The sequence below is a fragment of the Gallus gallus genome, chromosome 8 (genome assembly GCF_016699485.2).
Source record: "Gallus gallus isolate bGalGal1 chromosome 8, bGalGal1.mat.broiler.GRCg7b, whole genome shotgun sequence".
Lineage (NCBI taxonomy): Eukaryota > Metazoa > Chordata > Aves > Galliformes > Phasianidae > Gallus > Gallus gallus.
In genome coordinates this window covers 4,586,928-4,613,021 of record NC_052539.1, presented here as the reverse complement: position 1 = coordinate 4,613,021, position 26,094 = coordinate 4,586,928, and the positions used below count along the sequence as shown (strand labels likewise).

General features: G+C 40.7%; 1 protein-coding gene across 24 annotated transcripts in view; it reads left to right on the top strand.

Moving 5' to 3' along the window:
* DNM3 (dynamin 3) overlaps window positions 1–26,094 on the top strand; it is a 166,801-nt gene that overhangs the window by 84,565 nt on the left and 56,142 nt on the right. For all 24 annotated transcript variants that reach the window (XR_005861932.2, XR_005861933.2, XM_040704989.2 and 21 more), the window contains one exon: window positions 17,719–17,828. Coding sequence is in view for 22 of the 24 variants with exons in the window: in XM_040704989.2 (XP_040560923.1) it covers window positions 17,719–17,828 (110 nt within the window). In the remaining 2 variants the exon portion in view is untranslated. The remainder of the gene's footprint in view (window positions 1–17,718; window positions 17,829–26,094) is intronic.

Sequence of the window (26,094 nt, the reverse complement as noted above, 5' to 3'; positions counted from 1 at the left end):
AGCTAAATACTGTATGAGATGGTATTATGGGACTGGACACAGCATCTCTTCTTTACTACTTTTTATCTAAATGCTAGGCTATCTTTGTCTATTGATAAAGGTCCTAAAAATGGAAAATTACCTTCATAGGATGTGAGCAGCTTTTATATCTTGAGACATAACTCATGTGCTAATCCTAAGTGTATCTAATGTGCTATTTGCTTATCGAAAATGTTTCCTTCAGGTTTCCTACTTCTGTACTGCCCTTTAATTATCAAGCTAACAAGTGAGAGGTTAGCTCAGAGTCATGGCTTTAAACGTTTTGCAAGAATAGTCTTGTAACTAAAACATGGGATGAGCACTTAAAACTTTGATTCAGTTCATACTCCTTGTTTATCTCGTTGTTGGTGAGGTCGCCACAAGGAGGTATTGCCAAGGACGCCTTCAGACTTCAGTCAGTGATTTTGTTGTCTGCTGGTTGCAAACAAATCTTTTGAAAAAGCTAGGAAGAAAAAAACCCCACAACTCTGCTTTAGCCACTGTGTATTTGACAGTACTTTGAAATGTAGCAATTCCTATCCTGAATCAGATCAGTGTTTTGTCTGCACGTTTGTATGTGAAAGCAGGAAATGCCATATGCTGTAGACTCTATGGTGTAGAGGGTCTAAATCTAATGTAAGAAATTTACCCACAGTTCCCAGAGCAGACACGTGGGTAGCATTTGGCTCCCTCCTTGGCACTATGAAACCCTCTTTTCTTTGCATTAATTGCTCTTTTCTGTGCTTGTCCATAGGAAAGGATTCCTGCAATCACTGTGAATTCTTAGACTCAGGGATGCTTGGCATCCGTGGAGTCCATAGCTTAAGTATGTGCTTTGTTTAAATAAACTGCTGTTTATCAGCTTTCACAGAGGAAATGCAAAAGTCACTCACTTGTTTGATTTTGTCTTCTGTTTATGCTGGAGCATACAATATTCACAAACACAGAAAGCTAATTATAAAGCTTCAAAATATAGCTGGGTGCTTGGAGCGATAGCTAGAGCCTTACTCTACTGACTGCAGTCGTGTTTGGTTTAAATTAAAACAGCACATTCATCTCCCTTTGATTGCAAAAGCTATCTCATCTATAAGATATTGTGCATCTTCCGTTTAAGAGTTCATTTTAATAGCTGATGCTTATAGAGAGCACCTAATCTATTATGCAGTGCAGAAGGGCAAAACCTAAATGTTGCTTGAGCATTTAAATGTCAGTCTTAATGCTGTTGGGCATTGTAATGCTCAACAATGGGTTAAAAATACTGCACATTTTTGCTAACCTTAGAAGCCCCCTAATGGGTGGAGTATGGCAGTGGGCTTACTAACCCTTTACTGTACAGCTAAAATACAGAAGACTGAACTAATGGCCTGCAAGAGACTGGATTCTCATGAAGCAGTGATTAATTAAGCCTGCTTAAATAGCTCTTCTTCTTAAAAGAGAGTTGATGTGTTCTACTGCAGTAAGAGCAATGATTTTAACCACTTACTAATCACTAGCTTTTTTTTTTCCCCTAAATACTATAGGAAAAGCATTTCAGGAACAGCTCTAAAGAGTTAGGAAAGCTCATTAGCAACTGGTTGCCAAAATATCTATTTCTATGTACTCTACCCATGTTAGAATAATCAAATTAAACGAAAGATGTTTTTTGCACATGATTCTGAATCCGGAAATTAGTTGATACATGCAGCAATTCACTGGACAGTTTAATTGCTGTAATAAATTTGCAGTAAACCTCATGGAAATAATACTTTCCTTTTTTTTCACTGTGAGGATGGGTGCATCCTTATGTAAAGAGAAAGCTGCTTCCTCCTTTGTCTGGTTGTTAATAACTATACGTTTTTCAGTTGGATTTTTGTAATTGGTAACCACACATAAGAAATCCCAAGCTCTATCTGTATGAAAAAGTGTGGAAAGCATAAACATCCACAGAGACGAGATGGTCAACAAGCTGTATTTCTAACAACAGAGACTCAAGGAAGAAATGCCTTTTTATTATGCTTTTCAAAAATAGCCTCTGAAGATCACACATGGGTGCTTTGTGGGAGGGCGTTCCAGACTGTGGGAGCAGAACAAGTGCCGTTAGGCAGTTGAGGTCAAAATGTGAACAAGGACTTAAGACATTTATGGTCACATTTCTCCTTGCTTATGAAAAGATTTATCTCAGCAGTTCGGGGGTAGTTTATATAGCAAGCTTAATTTGAGGATAAGCAACGTTTTATTGGCACAAGCTATGTGAAACCTTAAATTTTAAGTTCTCTGGTATTTTTGTAATGATCTTCTTCGCTGTATACAGTGCATATTTTCCTATAGCTTTCATTTAAGTTGCATGAAATAATGCTTTGCTGTAAATGATTTGCCACTGAGGTTACCGGACAACACCCTGCTGTACCAAGAGGGAAAGATGACTCCTGCGTGGGGCTGAGACCCAGCCAGGAGGGGATAAAGGGATGAGTGATGTGTTATTTCCCAGTCTTGATCCCTTCGTTCTTGAAGCGGAACCAGATGTTTGCCTCTTCTATGAACAATGAAGGTGTCTCTGTGGACTGACTCTCTTGCTCATCAGGTCTTGCCATGGTGTGGTGGAGAGCAGGTGCTCCATACCTCCAGGTTTGGTTGGTGCTGGTATTCCCCGTGAATTTCAGATACACACTGATGAGTAGGTGCACCATTTCTACTAAATGAAGCTCTCCAGTTCTGTGGTTGGAGTCCGTCCCTCTGTTTCAAGCGCTGCTTGCTCCCTGCACCTTCCTGGTGAGCACTGCTTGGGAGCTGACACTTTCAAACAACAGTTCTGGAGAGAAGGAGCTAGGGCAAGCAGGCCTGGAGGATGCAAAACCCTCTGCACTGAGGCAAAGAGAATGTGCTTAAAAAAGAAACATTTGTGAATCTGGGTTTGGCTGTGTTTTCAATGAAGAGTTACATGTTGTCTTGTACAGCAAAGATGCTAGCCGCAGTATAAATAGCAGAGTAAGAGCAGGCTTCATTCCAAGGAATGGTTGTGCTTTCTAACTCGGATTTGTTTTTCTGTTCATTTTAGGTAATTTAGATAAGAGGTTTACACATCAGTTGCAGAGTTTCTCCTCTTATGTCTTTCAACTGTTGATTCAGAATGGAGGCACTTCAGAGCGCTGGAAGAACAGTGTGTGGGGCATATGTGTGTTGAGCTTAGCAGTATATATTAGTGCTTAATTTTCTTTAACTAATTTATTTCTCTAATATCTGGCCTTAATCGTTTTTTTTATTTCTTGGTCTTTTTAGTGAAGATGAATGGGAAGGAAGGACTGAATATGGGAGGTTTCTCAGCAGTGCCTAGTAACAGCCTTCCCACTCAACCGAGTGGAGTGTCAGATTTTTCCTTGATTTCTTTCCTTTAATTAAGATACCTCATAATCATTAAGTCCTGTACTGGAAGTCATTAGAGTGATGCCTGAAAGTCCAGGTGATGGTGATGCACACTTTTTGTTCCTTAGTTGCCCCCAGAACGTTCAGAATATCTCTCTCCCCACGCTTATTGTAAGCCCCACATGATACATTTGTTCTTGATATGAAAGATGATGCCTTCCCAGGTAGTTTCTGTCTGACTGTCTGAACAAGAATATGAAGAGATGTCAGTGAGCCATATTATTTGACTTAATCAATTAAGTCATCGTTTTGATGTTGTATTGAAAGTTTTATCCTCCCCTATTAATTTTGTGTGCCAGTAGTGAGTCATTCTACTGATGTTTCAGATAGCCGTGTACCAGTTTCTTCTGTAACAGCTTCCTAACTTCACTCTATCCTCTCCAGCCTCTTGTCCAGGTCACCACATGCTGTACTTATCAGTAGATATTTCTACACTCTCGTTTTCATCTTTGTAATGGTCTGAACTGCTTTAAGATTGTCCTCCCTGTATTCTTCTCCCCAGCATCTCTTCAACATGGTTGTTTGCCCCAGTGCTCAGAGTCTGGGATTTTGTTTCTGTCTCCTGAAAATACTGGATGTCACAGCATCCCATCTTCACTTACCTTGAAGAAGGAGGTAGCCTTGAAAGAGGATGTCACAGTGCAGTGTCAGTCCCTGTGCAGGCCGTGGCTTTCTCTGCAGAATGTCCCTACAGAAGTCATGGCTTTGGCCACGTAAGACCTGTGACCAAAGCGTTCTCTGAGTATCAGTACTCTTCTAATTCTTGAACAAAATATGCTCAGAAGTAGATGTGGGGGGTGAGTGTGGAAATGGAAGTGAACGTAAGAAAAGCAAGAGGGATTCGGGTTCACCTGTAAAGTCTGCCAAATTAATTGGATTTTAAAATCTGTGTTTTGTACTATTAGACTGAAGTGCACTTTTCCCCTGCCTGAAATAGGTTCTCCCCCTCCTCAACCCAAACTGCAATCTTAAGGTTTATTGAAATGTATCTGAAGTGTTCTCTTCCCATTAGGGAGGATGAGCTTCTTCTCACTGTAGCATTGCCAGGTTGGCAGTGCCCACTTTGTGGTGGGTTCTTTTCTTCTTCAGGTTTTTTTTTTCCTGTGAGTAATGGCAATGGCTCTGTAGTTCTTTTTAAATTACATCTATTGTCGTGTACTTTTTGCTGTGAATGGCTGGTCATTATGTCATTTGGTAATTTGTTGGTATAAAAGCTTCATTATTTCCAACTATTTCTGTGTAATGTGTTATTAGACATTTAAAACAAATTTAGGCTGCTAGACAATGTAGTTTTAATAACCTTAGGGAAATTCTCATAGGGGAGTAGAATGTTATTTCAGCAAAATGAATGAATTGAGAAAATAATTAAAATACGCATTAAATTTGGGTAATGTAAACTTAAAGAAAATGGATTACAGAAAATCACGTTGCTTAACTGGATGTTTAATTCAGGACGACTTGGAATGCTATTAATGAACGTTTCACTTCAGCATTTTATTTCAATGCATTTGAAGCTTTAGGCTGACGGAAAGGAGAATTTTTCTTTGATTTGCATTTTTTGTTGTTTTGCTTTTTATTTCCTTTTTCTAAATAAGTTTGTAGCATGAATGGCTTTGCAATGAGCTGTCCTCCCTGCTTTGTATCTCTGAGTGTCTTGAAAACAAAATGAGCGAACAAACGTTTGTCTTAGATGTTCTCTGTTACATTAGAACACATCACAAGGTCATCTCTGTTGCTGATTCCTAATATCAGCACACTGATTGCTAATGAGATGCTTTATGCCACTAAGGCTTGGTAGAATGAAATCAGTTTACAAAACGAGTGCTAGCATTATTTTATATCTGGAACAGGATCAGCCTGGGGGGAGGGGGGGCATGTTACTACGTGGTCCTGTATTTCAGTTATGGATTCCTTGCTGAAGTTTCAGTTTGTACTGCTATTAGTAAAGAAGCTATCTCCTTTTAACTTGGCCTTTTTCTTGCCTCTTTCATGTTGAAACAGTTTCAGTATGTCAGCATTAGAAAAGAGCTGTAATGTATTTTTTCCAGCAGCAGTTCCTTGTTGGTCGCAGCGTCTAAAAAGCTTACGACATTAAGGAGTAATGGAGTATATCTTTCAAAGCACAAGGAACGAGCAATCGGAGTGTTTTGACATAGTGTTTAAAGAAAGAAAATCATGGAATTTGGTTTCCTGCCCAGAACTTTGACTGCCTGTCTGGGAATTCAGCACTGCATGTCAGTGTGATGTAGAATTAGTGATGTGCTTTGGAGTGTTTCTTTACAAATGCAGTAGTGTCCTGCAAGTTTAAGGCCAGTGTATTGATGATTTACACTGTTGTCTCCCAGCACTGATGAAGACCTACATTCTTGAGGAAGTGCTATCTTTCCAAATAAATAATTCGCCGCCTTCTAGAAAAGCAGAGACATTATCTATCTCATCTGTAATGTGACTGTATGCTATGAAAATTCATTGTTCTCGTAGACTTGTGTCAGCTTTCAGCACACCATTTTGTTTTTATGTCTGTGCTTGCAATGAAGTCGCTACCTCTCGCACTGACCTTAATTATTGTTCTGAAACTGCTGAGGACTCTCAAAGACACTGAGTGTTTCATAGGCCCTTTGAGACAGCTGGCATTAAGTACCCGTAGGCAGCTCTGCTGGTGCAAAAGCTGACGTATTCTTGATTGAGGTTTTTAGAATCTTGGTTTTGTGAAGATCAGTACAACAATATCCACCCAAGCTGCAAGTTGCACATTTTTAATGTGATGACGATAATTCTTAAGATTATTCTCCTCATTACTTGTGTTCCTGGGGAGTCAAACTGCCCGTATCCTAACAGAGATGAAGTGGATGCAGGTGTTTATATGTTAACACAACTTGTAGTCTGCACGATGGAATATTCAGTTACTTTTTTCCTCCCTAAGCAAATGGCGAGGAATATATAAGTGTGTATAATATGATTCAGAGTCATGCTTGGCTATAGGAGTTCAGGCAAGGGGGAACTGGAATCCTGTTATTTTATGCAGAGGAAAGGTAGAAAAACAATTAAAAATAATGTTAATGATAGATAAGGGTGTCATTTTGAGATGGGAAAAAGACGCAACTGCAAGAGTCTTAATCTGGCAGTTACTGAAGGCTTTGCGAACCATCCAGAAGCAAGGGAAATTCCTCCTCCTCACAGCTGCTGAGACGCTGAGATGCACTCAGTGTTGCTTGCAGCAGTGATGACGGAGTCTCTGGTTGACCAAGCTTTTGTGGCTGCTTTGGTGGAAATGAATCTGGCAGCCAGAAGTGTCGCAGGTTACCTCCTCAGCAGCCCACCTTCCTGGGGAGCCTCTCGCCTTGTGCCGTGACAGCCCCCCCTGCTCACATCCCTTGGCTATAGCGGTGCTCCTTCAGCCTCTTATTACAGAAACCTCAAGCTGTCACCTCCAATGAAGTGAAATTAATACCACAGGGCTGACAATTTGCTTCAGGTTAAAGCTTTGGTGTTTCTTAGCCTGTTTCTTAGCTATGCATGCCGTTCTGCCTGGCTGCAAAGTACAGCTTTGGACAGCCTGTTGTTGGACACAAGTGTTGTCTGCTCAGGACTGCATAGCTGAGCCTACAGGGAATTGCTTTCAGTGCCAAGTATTTGACAGCTCTCAAATCTGGTGTTTGGATATTATCTTGTCACTGTGTTTCAGCAAGGGCACGAAGGTGAGCACGTATGGAATTGACAAAGGCGATCTGTCAATAAACATGTTCTGCAGTCACACAGAAGGGCAGCGATGACAGCTGAGCGGTTATGGCTATTTCTGTTGGAGGAAGCCTCTTTCCTTCCAGAGGTGCTGCTGTAGGCATTTCCAGGCTTGGTACCTCCTGCTGAGTTCTGTCTCAATTCACCATCTGCCTCAGTGTTTAAAGGGAGCATGCAGCCACTGCAGTAGGAGTTGTGCTTACTTTTCAGTTGTGTTATAGGGTACGCTGAATGTTCCACGTAGTTTCCCTTATGGTGATAGCAGAACAGGTCCTGTTTCCTGTATTCTCCTGACAAGCAGCACAATCAAAACAGCTAGCAGTGTGTCGTTGCCTTTATTGTATGCACTTTCCCATGTATAAAAACAACACGCTCTTATCAGGGACGAATTCACCGTGGGTGAGCAGTTCTGGGACATTAGCATCTAACGTACAGGATCTGCAGTTTCAAAACTATCATGTATGCCCAGCTCTTGTGTACTTCCATACATCCTGGTGCTAGAATTTGGTAGTAGGTTCTGACACAATGCCTTCCACAACCTTCCAGTTGTGTGTTTTTGCTGTTTGTTTTTTTCTTAATCTTACTTTTCTTAAGTAACTTTAAGGAATGCTTTGATGTTTTTTCCTTCGCTTCTCTTCTCTAGCTCTTAATTGGTCAAGTGTAATATTTTCACAACATCTTGGATGCTCTACCGACCTTTCTTTCATGTTCCCGTGCCTGTGTGTGTCAGGTTCCTTTCTCAGAGTTCAGCTATTGTTCGGTGTTTGCTATGAGAAAGTCTGCAGTCCCCTCTCGCGTTCCAGTTCCTGCTGGGCCAGATGATGTTGAGAACTGTCTGTGGACAGTTACAGTCAAAGACAACTTAAGGTCAGTTTGAGGAACAAATTGGCTCTGCACTTCAAGGGAATTTCTGTCTGGGTTAGTTTCCTGACCACTTTTTCTGAAGAGGCTTCAGTCTTAACAGGCATTAATTTAAAAGGACAGAGATTTTCTTGCACATCAACGTAATTATTTTGGGGTATCTTTTTCTCAAATTCTCAAATATGATGTATTCCTTTCCTTTGTGTATCTAATATAGAAATAGTCCCAGAGCCACTTAAAAAAATCAAATAAGTAAATGTTGTAATAGAGGAATAAGAATGTGGTTTCCTCACTCTTTTGTTATCATTCAATAACTTCTTTGATGAAATTAAGAAGCCAGTGTGCACTTCTGCATATTACATAGAGCAAAGCAGGAGATATCTTCAGACAGTTGCGTCTCAGAAGTTAGTTTTCCATGACCCAAGTATCTTGGTTTGCTTTATTTAAAAAAAAAGCAATAATAAAAAAAGAATGAAAAAGGGAGGGAGAAGCTGAAATGCAGCTTCCGAAAATGCTGCTATAAAAGAGAGAATAAAAAAAGGTGGAGGGGGGAGGAGAAAGGAGAAAAAGGAGGGGCGCTGGGGGAGAAGACACCAGAAGCTCCGTCATACCAGAGTTTCTCTCGGATGTCTGGAAAAAGTCTTATACTTCTGGGATACTTTCCAAAATATTTGCAGTGACCATTGCCACAGGCGTGAACTCCTTAATGCATTTTGCAGTAATCTCCACCGCAGTGAAATTGATTACTGTCTGAAAGCTTTTAGTGATAACAAGCAAGTAGGGCAGCACAAATACCATGAGCTAATTTGCATGTGTGTGTATTTTGTTGTATCTTCAGGAGTCCAGCAGAGACAGATGCGCTGCCTCAGGAAAATCCTGCTTAATTATTATTATTATTATTATTTACATGATTATGTTATTGCATATTTATTGTTTGATTCAGTAAGAGGAGTTCCTTTCACACGTGTGCACAAATGCCTGTGTGCCTATGTGCAAAGGATCTGGAAGCTCTTTATCTTGGATATTTCAACTGGTACCTGAGGAAAGTATACGTTGGCTTCCTGAGCTAGAGCTTCAGTAGGATTCATTTTAAAGAAACCGAAATGTATCAAAAGCCAGAGGCAGTTTTAACAAATGAAATTCCAATGGAAAAAGAGAGTTGTGTAGCAAAGATTTATCTTCTTCATATACTCACAGAGAATTTCAGGAGGCTTTACTTGAAGGGTTCTCTTCATGTGCAAGCTGAGGGGGCTAAAGAACCTGAAAATGCAGTTGAACTTGTGTTGTTATTGTTTGGGGTTTCTTACGTGTCAACTTCATATTCCTAGTGCAAGAGATATTAGACCTGGAGAGGTTGCTACACTTAGATGGTCGCTCTTCAAAACTGACATATGAACATCACATCTTTTTAATGAGGGCAGGTTTCAAGAATTACGTTTATTCTCTAAAGAAGAAAAGACGTATACGTGTGTACGCACACACTAGCAAAACTTAAACTGTATGAATGGAAAGCCTTACTGAACAGAAAAGTCAGATCTTACAGTCATGTCCCTGTCACTGTGCCCTCTGCCAGCACAGACATGCTGCAGCAAAGCCCTCCAGCCTGTGCTACTGCACCCCCAAAGCACTGTGATTGATGGATGGTCCATAGCAGATGAGGAGAGAAAAACACGAACTTGAGCACCAGTAGAGAAAAACAAGCTGTCATAAGCAGGCTTCATTACAAGGGATAGAAAGGTCAGAATATTCTTCCCCACCCCCCTTCTGAGCAGTCACTAGACACATCTAAGCAGAATTTTTCCAGACTGTTAACTGGTTCATCAGTCGGGGCTTCCTCTCAGTTTTAAATGCCAGCACCACTTCAGTGCAGAGGAATTGCTGGCTTCTTTCCCAGACAAGATTTCCCAAATTCAAAATGACCTTTCAAGATTCTAACTAATAGGAGCTAAACAGAGATTTCCTCTTCATCAGGCGCTTTCTTGGATTGATCCTTTCACTGAGAGCACATCCCCCAGCACAGACCAGGAAAAGACCTTCCACCTGTGAGAACAAACGCCTCTTTTGAAGAGCAGCAATCTTGAATCATGTCGAAGTTGTTCCATATTCCCAAAACTGTTGTACTTGTGTTGGATGCACTGATTATGGAAAGGCACGGGGAGTACCAGTGAAAAAACTGGAAGTTTTATTTTTGATCCAGTCGTTCAAGGTCTGCATCTATAGAAAGGGATGCAGTTACCTGCCATAGGGGATAAGGGGAGGGATGAGAAGAATGGGAGAAGAGCTCTAGAGCTGGGAATTAAGCTGCTGGGAGGATGGTTGTGCCATGCTAGCAGTCTGGCTGGGCTGGAGGAGAGGGCTTTTAGTGTCTTGCTGCATTGCAGCCTGTGCTGGGGCTTATGGTCCCTCAGGACAGCAAGGTACTCACCCTGCAGGCAGGATCAGGTTGGTAGGAAAAGGGCTGGAGGACACAGGGCAAGCAGGATCACCCAGCAATCCTTATCACCCAGAAACCATTCTGGCTCACTGCCCATGCCTCGTTTGGGTCGATGCTGTTGTGATCTTCTGCTGATAAGAGTTTCACAAAGGTTTCATATACTCTTGAACACTGTTTGTGCAAATGTCCCCTGGTGTTATTGGTTCAAATTCTAGCTTGGTAACTATTGAGAGGATTTGGCAGAGAGGAGTGGAGGTGCAGTCGCTTGATCTGGTGCCTGCTTTGTGTTGTATAGTTACATCTTGCTGTGCTCTCTGCAGCTACTGGGAAAACAGGCAAGATAAGGTAAAGCACAAGATTGAGAAATGTATTATTAAAAAATAGCTGACAGGCAATTCTGTGAAGCCTTGAGAAGCAGCAAATAGTGAACTCCTCCCAGGAAGGCAGCAGTGACCATTTCTCAAAGGGATGAAGTATTTCAAATGCAGAGTTGTGAAGTCTTATGCTCCCATTCCTGAAGGAGTTTGAGCAGAAGGAAAGTGACAGGAAAAAATATAATACAGGTTGTTATGGAGAAAAGTACTCTGTGGGAAATAAATGTCATACTGTGACGTGAATGACAAGACCAGACTAAGGGCTGCTTGCACATCAGCATCAGGAGTAATACCATAACTGAATTCAGAAGGAGCACCAGATACGTAATAAATCTCTTGATTATTTTTTTTAATTACACCTTGTGGGAGAAGGCACCAAAAGACTGAGAAAAACGAGGGGATGTGTAAAGAAGAGTTTAGGATAGATTGCCTTAAAATCAGAAGTGCCAGGAATGCTCACAACTGCCTAGAAATCATACTACAAATGCAAAATGTAAAAAGGCCATCTCAAACCTGAAATCAAACGATTCTACCATCAGATTTGCACTGTTGAGCTGCGCTTTCAGGTCTGACGTGGCAGAGGATAAAGTCTTGTAACACTGGGGAAGCATGAGGTCTGGTATTTGTGCTCCATGCCCTGTGCTTCTTTCTTCTATCAGTCTGGGTTATCATCCCAAGCCTTGCTCGTGTTTTTGTTTCGAGATTTTCAGTCTGGAGCTCTCATTTCATTCTTCAGCATTTTTCTCAAGGTGTTTCTTATAAACATTACATGATGGTTCTTCTGCGTCACTGTTGATACTTAATTATGTATATATCTGTATGTGAAAGTTTTCTAATACTCAGTTATTCTTGTCAGTATAGATACATGTGATAATGCTGCTTTCTACATAAGGTACATCCATTGTGGTGCAGCAAAGAGAGTCCCCAGGCACATACTGCCAGCAGGGCAGGCAGGGGAACAGTCTGCCTGCCTGCAGAGGAGACTCGGGGGGGGGGGTTGATGGGGGGAGAGGGGGATGGGAGGAGATTCTCAAACTGTTTTTCATTTTCTTGCCTGAAAACTTTTGCTTGAGCACTCAGGGAATCATTTGTATATATATGACAGTGCTTCTTGAAGCCTGGGTGGCTGACATCGTTGGAGAATTAGGATCTATGGTGGCAAACTCTCAGCAACTGCAACAGGAAATTTTTTAAAAAAACATCCTTTTATTGAACAGAAGTCAGCTGTCTGTGTCGAAAATGCTGTTAAGTGTGTGGTTCTTTCTTGGAAAAGATGATCTGCATGGTGGTTAAAACCGATCTGGTTTCAGTGGTCAAAGGAAAGAAAATCTTGGAGAAGTGCTTGATTTCAGTGCTTTACCATCAGTAGCTAAAACCACGTAAGGGCTGATGGTGGAAGGCTGCAGGGAGGGTGCATAGGTAGAAGGAACACGGTTTTGTCATCTGCAGTTCACTAAGTGTTCTTTGCTATGCTTTTTGTAACAACAACAACAGTGTTTATGGATGCATTGCTGCTCTGTTAAAGCAGCTCCTTCTTTGTTTTATAGACACTTCAGAGTTATGTTTCCTACAGCTGTACCCAGGCTTGAATTCCAGTGAGATGCCTGTAACAAAATTATTTGCCTTGTTTTCCTATAAGGGTTTGGAGTAATTTGCAAGTATCTTATGCTTCATTTTTCAGAGCATGCTTTAAAGCCAAGTGTGGTCAAGCAAAGACTGCTGTGAAGATGCAGTGTGGCTTTCTAAACTGAGAAAAATAAACTGAAATAAAAAGACAGTAAAATGCTCTTGGGTATAGTTAAAGTTAGAATATGGTTAAATCCTAGATTTAAATTCTATGGAAGTTGCTTTGAAACTTTTAGTTTGCATTTTTATCAAATCCCTCGGAGTGCTCTATTCTGTATAGGCAATGTAAACATCTCCTATAGATGTAAATAAGTCTGTGCCTTTCCAAGAGTTACATAGGTATATTTTCAGCACACTACACCAGCATTTCCTTGCACTTTTTTGTTCGTATTCTTTCCTTAATACAGATCACCCTGGCACAGCAGGCTCACAGGCCACCACTTCTTGTGCCTGTTCCTGTCTGTAAAGCAGGGGTAATGATCCAGCTATCCAAGAGTACAGTGCTGTAGAACATCATTTAGCTGTTATTTTGTGCCTCTGCTGCTTAACTTCTTTGCCAAGTAGTTGCTTGGCCTTGGTGTTTACCTAGATGCATTAGCACCCTGCTTGCAGGATGCCTTAATCATGGCCTGCCATCACCAGCTGCTCCTAAATACAATGACCACGAGGTCAGGTGAGTGTCAGGCATGAGGTGCTGTGGGAGAACCTAATGCAGAGAAACCAAATACAAGTGTTGGCCTTCTTGTCTGCTGCTCACAGATCTTCATTCAAATCTGTCCTTCCTCAATTTATGAGTTTAAGTCACTGTTTGCCTCATAATGCATAACGCTTTTGGCGGTGGTCTTTCATGGATACCTTGTATTTGCTATCAGTGTGCAATTGCAGTGGTAATTCTTGAGAGCCGTACTTTCAGGACAAACAGTGTACAGAATAAACCCTGCTGTAAAACATCTCTCATCAGGCTTTGCCAGTGTTGTCTGCGCTTCCACCTGAGAGCCTGATTTCCTTGGACTTGCAGTCCCCCCAAGCAGTGTGGGCAGTTAGGTCTTGGTGTCACTGGTATTCCAAAGAGCATTAACAAGGGGTCAGCAAACTGGCTTAATTTCCAGTGACATAACTGAAGGTGGTAGGCCAACGTTCAGCCTAAAAGCTACTCACAGCCTGAGCACTGTGTATGTGACTTGTCCTGTGAATTCTGCTTCTGTTCCCCGGGATGTAAAACAGGGAGTGCAGTTTGTCCTGCATGCTGTTGTGCAGTAACCATCCTGAAGTGAGAAATCATAGAATCATAGAATAGCTAAGGTTGGAAAAGACCCACAGGATCATCCAGTCCAACCATTCGCCCTTCACCAACGGTCCTTGCTAAACCATGTCCCTCAACACAACATCCAAGCGTTCTTTGAACGCCACCAGGGTTGGTGACTCCACCACCTCTCTGGGCAGCCCATTCCAGTGCCTGACCACCCTTTCAGAGAAGTAGTAATGAGAATCCACTTTGATAACTGGCAGATGAGGAAGTAAACAATCTCTTCGACAAATTAGATGAAATTACGTTAGATGAAATTGCGTCCAAGGTTTCTTGTGCTGGTCTGACAGAACCTACAAAGTTGCAAAAGCAGAGATGGGGGGAAATGTAGTTGTACATCGTTTCTGCCTCCGGCTGAAAAGAAAATGAAGTTCATTAGATGGGAAGTGCTGACTGGAACATTGCTGGGGGAGGGGAGCTGCTTTTGTATTTTTTGCATCCCTTGTGCCATCTTGGACTTCAGCAGTATTTATTTTTAGTACATTTAAACACTGGAGAAGGAAGGGGCAGTTGTAATGTGGCATATTTACATCATGCTGTCAGTTCCTGGCAGCCTATTTGCCTGTCAGAGTGCAGGAGAGAAGTAGTCCATTAAGGTCGTGAGTGCTACTTATGCCCATGGGTGGTGAAACATCGTCTCAAGGGTCGGAAGGCCTTGCGGGCTTGCAGGTTGGTTTGTTTTTCTAAGGTGCATTATTGGCATTTTTTTATGTCAGAGAGACAGGAATGGGCCGTGCTGCCTCCCGCTTTTTCCCTCTGCTCCTCTACACTGTATAGGAAAAAGAGAAGCAAAGTCTGTACATGAGATCAGCATGTGCTGGTTTTTCCCTTCATGTCACGCTTCATTTTTCCCCTCATGTCATGCTTAAGTTCTCTGCCCCATTATAAAAATAAAAATCTATAAATAAAGAAGAACAAATGCTGAGGGGACAAACTGGACCCACAGCTATGTGCATGTCGTCACTTGTAGAAGTGTGCCTAGCCCCATTCCTCCCAGCCTTCGTACATTCCCTATTTTCTATGCTGTCAGCTTCTCAGGATGGGAAACATGCACAGATACGGTCCTGGCTGGAGATTTTTTGCCCTGCCATAATATAGTACTGATTGAGCTGAGGCTGAAATGTTATATTCATCTTATGTTAAATTAGCTCACACACAGTTTTATGCAGATATATTTCTTCTTGTTTGGAAAAAAAAAAAATGCTTTGAGTTTTGCTGCCATGCCTGAATATTGCAGCAATACTTCTCTCCAGGAATCAGACAACATTTAGGTCTGATCTCTCATGTGTGACATGCTGTCTCTGTTAGAATTCCAGGCGCAGGCACCCTATGATTTCCCTTTCTTGGAAACTGCTCTGTCTCAGCATGTGGGTAGGAGGCCATGTAAATAAATACCAACCACTTCTTAGCCTTCAATAGGCATTTCCTTTTTCCTGGTGGCTACAGAACAAACACTTTCTCACAGTTTGGCACCAAATATTTATAAAACTTTCCTAGTTCTGAATAGACAATCAGATTCTTGGTGTGTTTTTTTTCATCGGGTGCTATTTTTACTCATCTCTCGCTTGGTTTATCAGTAAATAGTGTCTGTATGAACAAGCTCTTCGTCTGAAGCATTCACATTTCTGGTAATGGAATCGTAAATGATTCACAGAATAGTTTGGGTTGGAAGTGACCTCAAGGATCATCCAGTTCCAACCCAATCAGATTGCCCAGGGCCCTATCCAACCTGGCCATGAACCCCTCCAGGGCTGGGGCATCCACAGCCTCTCTGTACAGCCTGTTCCAGCACCTCACCACTTCTGTTACAATTTATTCCAGGTTTCAATTGAAAGCTATGATTTATTTTTAATTCACAGGTTAATATGGATTCTCCTGGATTTATAAGCTAGGATAGTTTTTCAAGTGTATGCCACCATATCACGACAGGAAAGCTAATGCGCCATTACGTGTGACATGCTACCAAGACATAGGTTTATAATGTCAAAACAGGCCACGTGAATCAAAATCAATGTTAGAGGACGGTGCTTTTCTGCTTTTTATACACACATATTTTAAGTTCCAGATTTAGTTGTATTAACTACTTATTTACTTTATTTTTTTTGATTAGCAAATTGCTAATGTACTTTGCTTAGTTTTATTTATCTCGGTGATAACACTTAATGGATGTGTGGTAGTAGCCTCTCCCCTCAATTTCCTTATCCCAGACGTTCAGAGTATGTAATTTAATGTAAGCAGAATATAGATATGAACGCTGATAAATAGCCATGGAGAACAGAACTAAAGAGTCTTTCACTGGAGTTCCCATTAGATGGGAGAGTGTGGAATATTCTATATGTGATCTTTAGTTGGGTACACTTTCTAAGATGGTTGATCAAGACACAGTTTGAAAATGCATCAGATAACTTTTACATAATACTTCCACTCTGGATTTGACAAAACAGCAGTAGCCAAGATTTACCAGGAGGACCTTTGAAATATGCATTTTTCCTCTACTGAGGCCTGTTATAAAGCTGTCTAGGAAAGTGAGCCATCGTTGGACACATCACTATAATATTTTTATAGTTTCACTTGTAGATACATTTCCATCCAGTTTAGTTTTGCAATCTGCTGAAGCTTAGCCAAGTGTTATTGCTTCTGCCCTCCCAGCACACACATTGCAGAACAGCTAGAACTTCTTCCAGTTCTTTGCATGGAAGTTACTGCTGTGTATTTCTTATGGAAGTGACTAGGGAATATGTACAAAGAAGAAACAATTGCTAGCTGAATTTGGTCCTTTTACTGTTTCATGGCACAATAAACTGTTATCACATGAATGTTTCTTAGCAAGCAGTGTCCTGTTCAGTTCTTCAGCAAGTGCAACGGGTGCTGGATTTCACAGCTAGTTCTAATGGTGGTCAGGTGGAGGCCAGGCAGTCTTAGTCCATGCTGCCAGGTAGGGAACTGTGAAGGAATCCTCAGCTTTCTTCCTTTGGTGCTTAACTGAACTTCTTCCATAGGGTTATTGAACAGCCAAGTTCAGGAGAATATCATCTGGTATTCACTGCACAAATTCCAGGACATAAATCCTCTGATGCAGGTGATGCCCCTCTTGTCTTTAAATGACATCTACTTAGCATGAACTATATTATCAGAGAAGAACAGAGAGTTTTGCCCTGGTTTCTCTATCAGTAACAGGACTTCAATGAAGCTAAACACAACAGGAATGGTTCACAGTCTTAGGACTTTATTTGTTCAGACATCATAAATTAGCTTGTCAGTGTTACTAGTCCTTTATTTAGAGTGACCAGAAGCCTGAAACTTAGAAAAGGTGAAATTGTACCAACTGTGCTGTAAATGAGCCTATGCTGCTAATGAGAGTGCAATACATGAGAGAATAAATAAGAGTTCACAACAGCAAGAGAGAGTAGATAATGCCTGTTATATGGATAGCGAGCTGGTTAGAGTGGAGTCCAATTTTGTTTATGTGCAATGTATATATTTGATTTTCTGTGATTTTGTACGCTGGACTACTGGAAAGAAATTATATCCCAGGGATCATCAAATGCCAGCCAAAAAAGCCTAATAATAGTACTTCTGAATAGATTAATTTTATATCACAGCTTACTCCAGTTGCTGCACAGACGTGGTAGGAGCGTTCTGTATTGATTAGATTCCTTTTAGTCAAATGCATCTTTTCTTTTTAGAATTCAGAGGAAGGGAGAAGTAAAAATGTAGATGCTTATTTATTTCTGGTGGGCTTTTTTGGTTTTGTTAAGAAACATTTTAATAGGATCAGAGAAAAACAACTGGGACCAATGTTTCATTTTTCTTGCAGCTATGTCTGTGAAAGATAACTAGACATTTAGATTTGAGATATACTCTTATAATAAATGTACTGAAGATACTGCTGACTGAACAGAGCATGGTATCAGACTTCTTTGAGCTGTCTTACAGTGTTGGTTTGATCTGCTTTTTCCTAGGAGAAAGAGAAGAAGTACATGCTTCCTCTGGACAACTTGAAAGTGCGTGATGTTGAAAAGAGCTTCATGTCCAGCAAACATATCTTTGCATTGTTTAACACGGAGCAGAGGTAAGAGAATGTGTTTTTCTGCAGATAATTGGATAAAGGTGTATCTGACTGGGCATTTTAATAACTGGGACTGCAGTTCCACTATTTCCACTGTGTTGAGTGAACAAAATGTTGAAACTCTTGATTTATCTGCTTTTTTTGCTGTTGCATAATGATGGGTTGAAAGGTTAGTGTCCATCCTCCTGGCCACTCATGAGGTGAAATGCTCCGTGATTTGTCATTTAGTTTTTTGTATGGCTGAATAATCATCTCCTGATCCTATTTTTGTTTTGTTTGGCAGTCTCCTAGGCTCACCAAACATTCATGACTTCTGTACCTTGTGACCAGATTCAACTGGTGTAAATCACCAAAGCGTCATTGCTTTCCACTTTCTCCAGTGGAAAAAGTTGCTTGTCTTGAGCGTCGTTTTATTGTTTGTTTGGGTTTAAATACAGCTGGATGGAGAACAAATGAAAATGCTCTGCATTCTCAATTCACTGGAATCTTTGCTTTGTAGTGTTTTGCCTCAGACTTTTCTTTCAGACTCTGTCCTCTGATTTGAGGGATTGGTCACTCTGAGGAAGCCCACTAAGGGGACAGAGCCAATTCAGATAACTGCACAACTAAGTCAAGAAAGCATGAGCATACTTAAAGGCACACAAATGGCCTGTATTTTCATTTATTTATTTATTGATTTATTACTGCATTTGCACTTAGATCAGTGGAATTGCATTGCAGCAGATGAAATGCAAGTTCTGTAATTGCTTCTTCAGGAAAATAAGTAAAATGCCTTTTAGTGGTAGCATTCACCAATGCCATTGTTTTCTTCTCCTTTTCTGCTGAGTCCCTTTGCATCCACTCCCCCTCCAGTCACTAAAGCTAGGCAATATGTTCAGATGTTCAAGATGATGAGGGCTGGATGTGGCTCCCTGCAGAGCCAGCTGTTGTTGCTCCTGAACTGGCCAGAAATAGTTCTTTCAGAAGCAAGAAGTGCCCCTCCCTCCTGCAAAGCAAAAGCAAAGCACAGGATTTCTGGCCTGTCAAGTTTCTGCTGGCTCCAGAAACATGAGGATGCAATGTGAGTCTCACTCTGAACTGCCCCAAGGAGGCTTTGCCTACATTTGCTGACATCTCAGCTAACCCACATGTGGACATTGTTTGCCAAGAGATGTCCTTTGAAAGTACGTCTCTGAAATCTTATTCCCAGCAAGCATTTCTGGAGCACAGAAAAAAACTTTGCAAAACTTTTCATCTTTTCTCTTCAGATGCTGGAAATTAATGTAATTATGATTTTCTGCTATAGATGTGTGATTTGCCCATTGTCCCATCGTTGCACATACTTTGGTCAGGAAGGATAGCTGTCATGGTGGCTTGATGTCAGCCTTCCATGAGAAATCTGTAAAGTTTAGCCTCATTGTTTCTCCTTTGTTTGACTAACATTTGAATGCTGTCATCATCTTAAATATCAATCGCTAAACTGCCGTGAAAATCCAAGATAAGCATGCATTTCCTTTGGCAACTTTGGGATTTATTTGAGCATTATTTAGTTGCACATTTGCATTTTCAGTGGATCTTCATGCACACCAGACAGCAAAGATCTCAAAGTCAGATGTCCAAAATGTTTGCCATGTCTGTGATAACCGTGCCCATTTGGGCTCTGAGTAGAGCCTCCAGCATCTGCAGGCTGCTCTAAAAACACCCATATGTCTATATGGGCATGTTGAGACGTGACAGCACAGCGATAAGATAACTAAATAACTGCCTTGGGAGAGGCTGTTTACAAAGACAGTCCTCCAGCTTAAAAGGAGGCAGAACTTGTTCTTGAAGAAACGTTCATTGAATTCTAATTACAACAGCAGCCCCTCTGTTACTGTGAAGCAGCTGATTTTTTTTCATATTTCCAAAAATTTGCCTTTTGGCACAAATCAGTCAAAACAAGTTGAGTATCAGTTTGCTTTTCGGTGTCTCCGAAATTCATGGATTGCTTCAGCAGAAGTAGAGATACTGCAAGTTGAGCAAAGCGATCCAGCCCTCAGCAGGGGACCGTGTTCCCTTTCCCAGTTTCCCGGGGAAACTGAAACAAGAAAGTGGTAAAAATCTGTTGAAATGAGGAGTCTCCTTGTTATTTTATTCGATGCTACTACGTTGATCTGCTTTCCGAGTATAGAGGGCACCACATATTGTTTGCTTTGTCAAAATTCATGTAATGATTAACTTAGTTTCTACTTTCTCTGTAAAACCTTGTAATTGGGAAAGAAATCAGCTTTCTGAGTTTGCCCACCGAGGGTTCTGGTTGTGGAAACATTTTGCTATTTAAGATGTGGATCATTAAAGAACAAAGGCAAAATCATCTGCTCCAGAGTGACTGACGGTAGCATGGAGATTATTCCATATCTCCTTTTTCCATAACCTGTAGGGTGTTTTTTTCCCCTTGATTTTGTGAGTTCTTTGAATGTCCTATTGAAATATTTTAATTTTCAAGGAATATCTGTTTAGGAGAAAATTTTTAATCAGCTTGTTCTCATTTTCATTCCCAGCTCCTCACTGCATAGGTATTTTGCTACGGCCATATGTTTCTGATACTGTACATTTCAATAGTTTCCTGGATTATGCATTGCATTTTTTCCATTTATGAAAACCTTTCCAGTTCTGAAATACAGTTACCAGGAAAACGGTCATTTCACTGCGTAGAAGGAAAAACCATCTTGAGTTAGGAGTGGAGGGGATAGAGGCAGAAGGAAACTTAACAGTATTTGTCATTTTGATTTACTGCAGAAGTCAACAGTTTTCTGACAGGAATCAAATGTGACTTGGTAATGTAGAGTAAATGGAGACTGTGACGATTGATTTCACAGTGAAGATAAATTCTCATGGAATGTACATAATTGTGCAGCTATGAAAAGCCAGCATTGTGAAATAATTAAATTCTTTTCTCGTTACTTTCTAATTAGAAGGTTAAAAAATATATATAGTGAAAAAAAAAAAAAAAAAGAAAACCCGTGGTGTGAAATAGATAGAGTGTTGCTTAAGGAACAGGGCTGTGGGGGGGGTTGGGGTAGAGTTATGCTTTTCAGCAATCTTAACAGTTTATTCAAAGTTTTTGAGTGGGCCCACGTGCTTAATTTATAGATGTCATGGAAGACCTTTGTGAATGGGCTTCTCTAGCTTACTTACCTTAGCAGCACTAGATACTAGAGCCAAGTACATTAGAGAAAGTGTCCTTTGACCCCTGGATCGTTTTAGGCAGTGTCTGTCTATGTGAATCTGCTCTAAGCAACTGAAGCGGGGCTGCAGGATCGAGCAATGTGTGTCTTAAGGCTCTCAAGAAAGCGAGTGCTATTTTATGTGGACCATCCTTTTCTCCTTTCTTTCTATCTCCACAATAAGCTGCTAGCAAGTCTTTTAGACTGGAAAAGAGATCAAGTGTATTCCCAGTGTTTGAAAAGAACCATTCTGTAGATAAATTATGTTAATTATCCATCATAAGAAATTATGACAGGTAAACTAATGAGTGCAGTTTTGCTGTCAAACATAATGTGAAATTGGGCACTTTTGCTCACTCTTAAGAAAAGCAGAGTGATAATAAGTGTAATTGTGTTCTGAAAACAGTGATTATTAAAAAATGTTGTGAAGGACTTGAGTTCTGGCTGATCCTCACTATGCAATGAGGTACACCGTGGTGCTAGTTGTGAGTTCTGCCCAGTATTCCCAGAGGGATGGAGCTCAAGGATTGGAGCCAGCTTTTGATTCTCTTGAAAACACAAGGCAGTGTAAGGCTTTCCCTCTTGGTATGATGAGATGAAGTGCTAGCAAAGTTGTTGTGTAGACATAGCTACTGATTGACTTTATGAAGCAGAGCTAAGAGTGGAGAAGAGACGATTTTGTCACCGCATGTGCTCATATAGATTCACCCTTGCTGTCAGAACTGATGGATGTGTGAGACTCCTGTGCGGAGTTCAAGAACAAACAAATGCTTCCCATCCCAGGAAATTTACTTTCCTTCTAGGATTTCAGTTCAAATCTTTTGCCTATTCCTCATGTATTTCCCATAAAAATTTACCAATTTGCATTTTATTAAAGTACTAGGGTTTGGGATAAGAACTGTAGTTTTAAATCTGCCTTCCTTCAGGATCTGTGGTCACTTATCAGTCGCCTTTCTTATGCAGGAAGCTTTGTTCCTCTTCAGACCCAGTTCTTTCCTTGGGGCCAAAGAAGTAGAACTGGGTATTTCCTTCCAGTCAGGATCCTGACCAAAAATATAACCTGTTACTTTCCTTCACTCTGTGGTTCTGTATACCAGGAGGATGTGAGAAATTAATTCAAAGCATTAAACGATCGTTCTGTTTATCTTCAGTAGAATAGTTTCCTTTGACCTAAATGCTCCTCAGTAATTGTGAAGCAGTGTGACAGAGCTAACATCTCTGCATGAGAGCCAACTGTCTGGGGCAGTTTTATTGGAGAAACAAACCCTTAATCTGAGAAACAGATGATCACAAAGGAGAGAGTCATCAAAAGAAAATGTGGAGGGGACACAACAGGACTGGAAATAGAGCTATTGTCTCCTGAACGCACTCTTACTGTCAGGAATTGTACTGCCCAAGAAACGACACTGCCCTGTAGGACCCGGGGAAGAACGCTATGTTTACGAAGTGAAAGGTATAACAGTATTTATTTTGGGTGCCTGTTGTTGGCTAAGTTTTGCTCTAGAAGGGGATAGAGCATAATTCTTCCCTGGGACTCCAGATGCATTAGAACCTTAAGTACTGAATTCTTTCTTATGAACAGCAAGTGGTTAACTGCAATCCATATATAGGGGAAATTGGGAAACAGCCAAAATAAAGGCAACTAGTGAAAGGAGACCGGGTCAGAGGAGCTGTTGGATGGAAGCCAGGCTGAAGGAGAAAGCCTAAGATGAGATGTATGTTAGTTACTGTTTTTGAATTGCTAAGAAAACTAAGCCCCAGGAAGAGCTGGACTGTAAGCTATTCACAGCCCTCTCTGTTAGAAAAGGAAGAAATAAAATCTATTTAATTAAAAAATATATATCTAAATGTAACCCAGAAAAAAAAAGCTGCTGGGATTTGTAAACAAACTATAAGCTGCCAGTGAGTACAATATCTAAGAATGGGGAAAGTATACAAACACGAAGAATAACTAGTCTTTGTGCCCCAACTACATTCCATTAATAATAATAATAATAATAAATATTATTATTATTATGGAATATTTCATTTTTGTCCTTACTGACAAGAATTCTTTGCACAATATTTATATTATAGGATGGGAAATCGGTGGTCTAAAACTGGCATTAAGGAGCAAAAAGGGGCTCCTAGAGAAAGAAACTTAAATGGTAAACCCATATCTTATATGCGTGTTACACTGCAAGATTCCCTGAGGGATTGCGTAGGATCTTCTATCAGGCAGACAGGTGCTGTAAGCACAGGCCAAGTCATGGCTGGTAAACTTGACTCAGCTTGCAGGATGAGTTCTCCTTCCTTGCTCAGTGTGACCCAGAAAGTGCATCACTGCCACATCTGTGCAAGCAGAGGTACGTGGTGAGGCTCTGACAGCTGGGAGCTGCTTTTGCATCTGTGTGGCCCTCAAGGCAGGTTCCAAATCAGCCTTTCATCCCCTACCACAAAAATGATCAAGCCTTCTTATCTGTGGAGTTTCGGAGTATTTTTGTGCCATTTACTGTTACCACCACAGATGTTGCCCTTCCTGGTGCTAGCTCTGGCTACACTTCTCTTCCGTTGTTCAGGATTGGCTATATGCTAATCAGCATCTCTTCAATTCGTTTTCACCTTAAATTCGTTTGTGTCTGTATTTGGGTGTGTGAACTTGAAGACGTCCCTGTACTTCTGGGAGATCACTTATATGATTTAATGGCAAAATGCTGTTATTTCTCGACATTGTCTCAGAGATTGTCTCTTTGGCTTTTCTGGATATTAAGAAAAACGTCTTCAGAGACATGTGTAATTAATTTTAATTAACATTCACATTGTACTGATCTGAAATGGCATGCCTTGATAGAAAATGTTAGTCATTGCAGTTAACTCATAGCAGATGGTCAGTTTCATTTCTTCAAAATATATGATTTATGGAGCCTTTAGTAGAGCTTTCTTATAAGAAAAATAGTGCATATAGTCAAACCAGACGTTGTGGAATTGCAAGTGTTTAAAATGGCAAACTAAGAGTAGGTCAAAGAAGCAGAGTATACCCAGTGGAGCTGCAGGTTGAATAAGCAGAGGATATCTGTGGAGTTTTATTTAAGGTTATCTTTGTTGTGCTTGTGTGTTTGGTGTATCTGGATTCTGTTATTTTCTCCTTGTTTTAAGTCACTAAATGTGAAGCTCATTTTCAACCAAAGATACCTCAGGATTCATTCTTTTGCATTTATTTTGCAATAAAATTGGTCCAATTTGCATTTGGTTCCAGATTTTGTGTTCATTTTGAAGTCTGCTTGCATCCTCCTACAAAGATGAGGAGTTCACCAACACTGTCATCTCAGGTGTTTGAAAGCCCTGTAAAGGAAGACAGTCCTTTATCTGTCAGTCTACGCATAGTTCCACTTGCTTCAGTGTCACTGTTTAAGTTCTGTGTGCTTTGTGTTCTTTGCAGGATTAGAGATGAATTGTCCTATAGGCACAATCCGAACATTTCAGTAATGTTCTCTAATTCCTATTCTGTCTCCTATAAATATACAGGGAAGCTTAGGGGAAAGAATAAATGCTTTTGCATTTAATCTTGGTTTGTATTTTCTCTCTCTCTTTCTGTCTCAAAAAAAGCAAAAAGAAAAAAGGAAAAAACCCCAACACCTGCACATACAGTACAGCTTTGTCTACTGAAATGTTCCAGATCCAACTCAGTCTGAAAGCTGTCTGTGCATACAGTTAATGTGTGGATATGCATTTATTTATATGCACGCATATCAACAGGATTTGTAACGTATATAGACTGGTTACCTTTAACATCTTTCCAAGCTTGTTGGAGATAAATATTTAACCTTATCTTGGTGTTAAGGAGTTGCAAGAACTGCTATATATCTTGAGATGCATCACTTGGTGGGATAGCAGCAGTCTCAGCATGCAGCTGCTGTGGAGGGAACTCTGTTGGTGTTGCCTCCACTACAGCAAGTATCCAGAAAGTTCTCTGTGATTTTCAGTCCTCCATTATTTCACTGTTGGGCCTGGTTCTCTAGCTCTGCTGCTGCATAGACAATGGAACCCTCCCTGTGCAGTGCTGACAAGCCAAGGCTGGGACTGGTGGGACAGGAATCTCAGTAACTCACAACTGGGCTCACTTTTCAGTCTTACAGCCACTACTCCGTTTTCTATTGAATGCTTTCAAATCCCTTAATCCACTGCTGCATTTTCTTGCTAGGACTCTTCTGTGGTGGGAGGGGCTGAAGGGGTTAAGGCTGCCATGCAGCCTTACTTGGAGCACTGCGTTTGGTATGGGCACCTTTAGTCCAATTGGCTGCTCATCACCATGAGCAGTTCTGCTTTGATTTTTCTGGAATGCATGTCTTGAGGTATATGTATTTAGAGTGTGACAAAACCTGCAGATAATAAATTGTAATCTTTTATATTTTTCCCTCTTGGGATCTATTTTCAAGTGCTACACAGGATATTTAGTTATGAACTCTGCAGAAGGAAGCACTGTAGTTAGATGTGGTACATGCATGTAGCTTTGCACACAGCTCCCTTGTTTGCGTGCTCAAACTTAACAAAGGTTAAATATCCAAGGGAAATGTGGCATGCAAATTTTACTGCTAGGCATATTTCCATTTATTGTATTGCATCTGTTTGTTTCTACGGTCCCTTAAAGTTGCCTGAATATCAACAAGACTTGTCTTTTTGAGAGCTCATTTTTGCTTCTTGGGATCCTGTATTATATCACTCTTTAAAGTATTTAGCTGCTATGGAGATGACAATGAGAGCATGATCTCATTGTATTCCATATGGAATAAGTAGGTAAGGATTGAGTAGTAACTGTTTCTGTGCCATTATCTTCAGCAACTTTTAAAAGTGGAAGAGAGAACAAAACAGAAAATTTGAATTGTTTTCAAGAATGTTTTTACAGCTTTCCATGAGATGCCAGTGGATTCCTAATGAGTAAAACATGTTAATGGTATGGGGTTTTTTTGGTAAGATTCTGCTAGTAAAAGGACAAACTCTCTTCAGGAGTTGCTTTGGCTTTTTATTTTTTTTTTTCCTTTGAAGTGCTCCTGTGCCTGTCAGCCTTTCTAGAAGAAAGAAAGACAACGAAGTCCAATGGCAAGGAG